We start from the raw sequence: 6565 nt of genomic DNA on the forward strand, positions 1-6565 counted from the left end.
ATTGGTTTGATCTGGTTTAATGTTATTGTCAGCAGCCTCTGCTATAAAAATATTACAACAATATTGTGATATTTTAATCATAAATGACACATTTCACATGGAAAATTGTGTCTTCTTATTTAGAAAAAAATAATATTTTGTGTGCAGTGTATATGACTTACCAACATCAGCAAGAGTGAAAAACACCACGAAGAGGAACAACATTGTTTTCCTGAGTGTTTAGTTCAAACCTCTAGCTTTAGAAATGAATGTCAGTGTTACTATTTGATGTACATCTCCACCTCTAGCTCCACCTACTTGTATTTATGTATATTCATGATAACTGTACTGTTCTGTATACTGTTTATATAAATCTGTAGAAATGTTTTTGCATCAAGGGTGTAACTTGGATTTGAGAAGGGGGGGGGGCACAAAATGGGGGAAAATATTTTTGATTTGAATCCCATTTCCTGCATTTACATACATTTAGAGACTTTGGTGATACAAAATCCAGGAAATAATGAAGTTGATTATAATGATAAATTCGGCCAAAAAGAATAGTAGGCTACTAAACTGTGTATATAAAAAGATGTCTTACTTTCTTTATTGTTTAATAGGGGCTGATCACCAAGACTTGAGAAAATCATTTTATAAAGTCAAAAATGTTCATCATTAATGTTTTATGTGTGAATAAAATGTAAATAATGTGAGACTCAATTTCCTCTGTTAAAGAAACTTTTATTTTAAACTGACTGCTGTACCTGAAAATGTAAAATAAATGACTTGTTTAACAGGACGTCTGTCAGAGACACATCCACCAAACCTCAGGGGTTTAGAATAGAAAAAGCAGAAAGCTTTTATGAACTGTGTGTGTTACAGCATTATTGTGTAATATCAGGTGCAGATAGACAGCAGTAAAATTAATATGTACTTATATGAAGATGTTGATGATTACTTTAATAATTGTCTTTCATGCATAAACCACCACCCTTAGTTAATGAATAAATTAAAATATTTACATTCCTTGTGCTTATTTTCTGTGCAGCACAAATACCTAAGGTAAATCATTTTTATGTCTCCAACACTGTACTACACCAGGGTAGGAATCACAAACATATATATATACATATATATATATATATATACAAAGAAGATTTTTCATTGTTCTCCATCTATCCATTCAATCACATCTTTCCATGCATCATAACTGTCCACCTCATCTGTCCTCTGATATGAAAACCACTGAGTTATGATCATATTAAGTCTAACATTAAACTAGCATCCAGAGTCTGCTTGTCATACATTGCTGAGAGAAAATGCCTGGTTTAAAGTCAACTCGTTTTTATGCTACACAGAATGTTTATGAAAATATGATTATCCTGATTAATTTACTGAATCAACCACAACTCACATCTCTTTTCTTTCTGTCCATCCATGATGACATTAAAGTCATCTGTTGCTGCTTCTAGTGTTTCATCGCTGACTGTGCAGCAACCGTGATACCTGTTCATTACACCTTTCAGTCAGATATTTTTAGAGTGTGCACGCGACGTTACTGAAAACAAAAAGTTTGAAAAGTGGGGGGACATGTCCCCTCTGTCCCCAGTGGAAATTACGTCCCTGTTTTGTGTTAACAAAAACTGTGGTTGTAAGAATCTATTCTCTCTCTCTCTCTCTCTCTCTCTCTCTCTCCACACTCCTTTGCATTGAAACACTTGCCCTCTATGTGTTATAATCTAACAGTTTGCCAGCTTGTGTGATTACTAAGAGCTAGATAATAGATGACAAATATTTGCACTTTGTAGAAACCAGATATTTGTATTTACTGTGAATTATTGGAAGTGTTGCTATTTCTTGATATTTTCTGTTCTTAGACATTTTCTGTTGTGTGAAATAGTGTGAGCAGTTAGGAATCTGAGTGATATATGTGAACAGTGAAGAGTCAGTGAGTGAACTGCAGAGTGAGTGAACATGTGGCTTCTTGAAACACACACCTAACTCCACACTCCACACACCATGTATCTGTGCTGAAGCTTTGTTCAGGTTTAATGTTCATGGCTACTTTAACACTCCACATGGTTCTGTTGTGTCCAGGTCCAATCAGGTTCAGTTCTAGAGTCTTTTCATGTCATGTTCTGCCATCTGCAGGAGCTAAATTTAAATAGACATATACATTGTTTACATCAAGAACCATCAATATACTGTATTTAAAACAAAAGTATTGCTCACCACGCTGGGAATAGTTTACAGTTTCATTTGTAATAATTACAGCATTTCAGCATATCTTTACATGAGAATAACACGTCTTTTTCAACATTTAACACAGCTCTGTGAGGATTCTGTATAATAGTGCTGTATGTGCTGAACTTTACACCTCTCTAGAAGGCCACACCCAGGAAGTGCTGATGTTCAGGATGAAATCTTGGTTTGCTAAGAACAATAAATAAATATTGAATTAAATTTAACCTGCAATTTAACTAATCTGTCCTATTTAATTATTAAAGTGAATAAAAAATACATTAGCTACAGAGATCAAAACTTCAGGTTGGAAATTTCCACATCATCTTTTGTCCACATGTTCTTATACCTTCTGCAAGATGGCTTCTTCTTTTTTTTCAGTGATTTTCACTATCTGCTGTAGTGCCTTGGGCATTGAGACAGCATGTACTTTTTATATAATACAATGGTTCAGCTGCACAGGATGCCTTTTATTTCTTTTCTTTATGTTTTCTCTCGTACATGTCTCCAGGAAATTAAGAGTTCCGCCTATGGATTAATCCTTCTACACTTGTCCTCGCACTTCTCCACCTTCTCTCTCTTTGTAAACTCAATATTTTGCTGATGAGACTTAACACTGTATTGCCATCAGCATACTTGATATATTTTCGCTGTGCTTTATAGCAGATTTGTGCTTCAGCAAAGTTTTTATGATATTCAGACAGATTAAGCAGTTCATACCTACGAATCGTGGAAACAGAAAACTTGTAAAGATTAGCAACTTGAAAGTTATCATACAGTATAGTAATATAAAATAAAAAAAATCAGCAACAGATTGATCACTGAGGATAGCAAGTAATAATCTAACATGTCTCAAAATATAAACTCTTCATAAATCACAATAGAAATAGATTTTCCCCAAATATGGCCTGTGAAGTCGAAATTATCAGTAGAACTGCTTTCAATATAACAAAACTGTGTCAGTGTTTTTGTACAGTGCAGCTGGATTTCCTGTCACTGTGGCCCTCAGAGCACAGTAGTATAGAGCAGAGTCTGATACAGCAGCAGAGGAGATGTTCAGATCCACTTTCTTATCATCATGAACTTTAACAGACATTCTTGGGGGAGTGTTGGGACTTAGATCTCCATTTTCAAAAATATAAAGAAGGAACTCAGGTTTAGATTTTGGATATTGCCTGTACCACTGCAGATTCTGTACAGTACCACTGAAGTCTTTGTAGCTGCAGGACAGAGTAACATCATCACCTTCATTTACAACTTCATGAGGGAAAAGTGGCTTTATTGAATCTGCCATGGAGTCACCTGTCATGGAGAAGAGAATATATTGTTTTTAAGCTTTACATAATAAAGCCAGAATTGCATAAATCTGACTCATATTTTGCCTTTACAACACACAGACTAATTAATCACTAATTCAACAAATATTTTTAAAATAACAAAAATTCAAAACTCACCTAGTGAAAGCCACAGACACATGAAGATAACAGTAAACATGATGACTGGTTTTCACTGAATGAAAATATTTTGAAGTCTTTATGAAGACTGATATGTTAAGTTCATGAAGCTCCACCCCACAGCATCACATGACAGTGTCACCAGTGTGTGGCTTTACATTCAGGAGTGAGGTGGACTGGAAGGCTCTAACAACACAATGTTAAAGGTAGTTACATATAAAAAATACTACAGTAGTAGTAGATTACAGTAGAGATCTTTCTGTAATCTAATATGTTAACACCATAAAGCTTCAATTTTGCTCCACCCCACAGCATCACATGACAGTGTCACCAATGTTGTTGTCAGATTGTTGATTCTTACTGAAACATCCTGGCTTTACATTCAGCCTCATATGGGAAACCTGTCCAGATGAAAATGAATAATTTATTTTAGTAAAATATATTCTAATAATTAGATTCTTGACGGTTTAACTATATATGTTAGTGATGTCTCTAAATTAGACAATTGTTGTGTAGACACCAGCAGGCAGATTAATGTTAGAACCACTAAGTGGAAGAGAATAAGATTTATTTGAGAATAAGAATTTCTCTAAAATTTGATTATTAGGGCTTAATTAACCTAATACCAGCTAACAGTTAAATATGAAAAATTAAACTTTTTACTGTACTCAAGATGATGTAAAATTAGATAAAATGAGTATTTATTCCTATAACAGTTTAGTATTTCTTCTCTGAAATTATCTTAGGCACTAAGAGTAACCAGGGCAGGGGTTAGGATATTATATCAGCAGTATGTATGATAGAAGAACAAGTAAACTCTATGTCACAAAGGTTTTCCTGTGAAAAGTAGCTTCCATCATCTCAGAGAATGTGAGCAGGTTGTGTGGTGCTCTAGTTCTAGACCCACAATAAGATAAGTGACTGCGCCATCTTGTGTTCACTGAAGAGAAAAAACTAAACACAATAATAAACAGTTTTTTAATTTAGCAAATTAATATATTTGTAGAAATATTCATTGTTTATTCTCTTTCTCTCTCTCTCTCTCTCTCTCTCTCTCTCTCTCACACACACATTTCCATGAGAAAGTGGGATTTAAAGGTCAGACACACTTCAGCAGGTAAAAGATAGTGTAGTGTATGAACATTATCTGTAAGTGAGCATGTAGTGAACACACCCCTATTACACCAATAAACTTATCACATGCAATTACAATTGTGTAGTATGAAAGGGTCAGTGACAACAGCCTAGGCATTATTATAAAGGAAATTAAAAGATTTAAACATTGTTTTGGTGAAATAAGTTCATGGCTTTTTAAAGTTGAGGTGTCAAAAACATAACACTTAAAATAAACAACAGAATTCAGAATTCAGCCACAGTGATATCTGACATGTTTTCCCAGACAGCCAAACATATATACTTTTTATTATACATTTTACGTTCAACCTATATTCAGATTGTATTAACAAGACATCTACAGTGTAATTACTCCAGTTAGAACAAAGAGGCACATGGCATTGTGGAATTCTGCTATGAGGATTGAGCCGAGCCTTGTCTTTAGTGCACTTGTTATCAGTGAATATGGAATTGTACCATGAGGGTACCATGTGGGCTAAAACTATTCTCTTCAACACCTTCATGACATGTGACATCAAAGCAACTGGTCTGTAGTCTCTGAGGCCAGATGGGGTGGCTTTCTTAGATATTGGTACTAGACAAGGTGTTTTCCACAGTACCGGTACCCTTTCCTGCATCAGACTTAAAAAACAAATTCAGTTTGTTGGCTCTGTCCAATCTGCCCCCTGCTGATGGTCCTTCATACTGGAGCCTGTGATCTGCTTCATGCCCATCCACATCTACTTGATGTTGTTTTGCTGAAGTTTACTCTCCAGCTTCTGCTGTCCATCATTACTTTTTGAAACTCAAACTACTTTCCAGGCAAATAAGAAATTACTGTATAGGCACAACATATAGCAAAGACTGTTTTATTTTACTTTTTTAAACAGTTCATAGTAAAATGAGCAATGTAAAAAGCAATATAATTAATTAACCAATTAAATAACTAACTAACTAAGTTAATAAATAAATAAATAAATAAATTAAAAATAAATAAATAAATAAATAAATAAACAATGGGAGGAAGGTATTATACTGTATAACATTTGTCATCAGGGCACAATGAGTTTACGATTACGTTTTATCAATCTTTGTGCTAATAGAATGATAAATGCAATGATATTAGATTTTTTGTTTGACAACTCTAGGTTATGATTTTTGACGCCAAAGATACTGTATTGCCTGTATTGGCTCTGGATTGAGTGATCTTCCTATGATGTGTGACAGTGATTTAAAGATTAAATTCCAGTTGTTATAAATGACAGGGTATTTCCAAAATGTGTGTGCTAGTGTAACAGGTCCCAGGTGTGAGGTCTGTCATCAGACGTAAAAAAATAAATTAGACAAGATCTGTAAAAAACAATAAAGCATGAGCAGTGCAGTGCAAGGATGTAAAAAAAATGGCCATGATAGTGGTAGAAGGGGCAGGGCCAAATTTATTGGGGCGTAGCTGGCTAAGAGATTTAAACTTGTTGCCACAGTTGGTAAATAAATCAAAAGCCATGCCAGCACTGAAATTGGAAGATGTTCTAGAGAGGAATGCTGGGACAGCTTAGAGGCAACACAGCAAAGATTCATGTTAACCCAAAGGCCAAGCCATGATTCTATAAGCCTTGATGAATAACTTTTGCTGTCAAACCCCTGGTGGAGGCAGAGCTTCAGAGACTGGTAGATGAGAAGGTTATAAAACCAGTACAGTTCTCAGAATGGGCAGCTCCTATTGTGCCAGTGAGAAAGCTAGATGGTTCAATTCTCATTTGTGGAGATTACAAACAAAGAAT

At 34.9% G+C, this 6565-nt stretch overlaps 1 gene segment (V, D, J or C); it reads right to left on the bottom strand.

Annotated features, from left to right (window-relative positions):
* Positions 1-2931: 2931 nt before the first annotated feature.
* Positions 2932-3711, bottom strand: LOC131349994 (T cell receptor alpha variable 5-like). The segment is given in 3 exon segments: positions 2932-2937; positions 3230-3519; positions 3672-3711. Coding segments are annotated over 3 exon segments (336 nt in total).
* Positions 3712-6565: the final 2854 nt, after the last annotated feature.

This window comes from Hemibagrus wyckioides, unplaced genomic scaffold (genome assembly GCF_019097595.1).
Source record: "Hemibagrus wyckioides isolate EC202008001 unplaced genomic scaffold, SWU_Hwy_1.0 Contig2, whole genome shotgun sequence".
Taxonomy (NCBI): Eukaryota; Metazoa; Chordata; class Actinopteri; order Siluriformes; family Bagridae; genus Hemibagrus; species Hemibagrus wyckioides.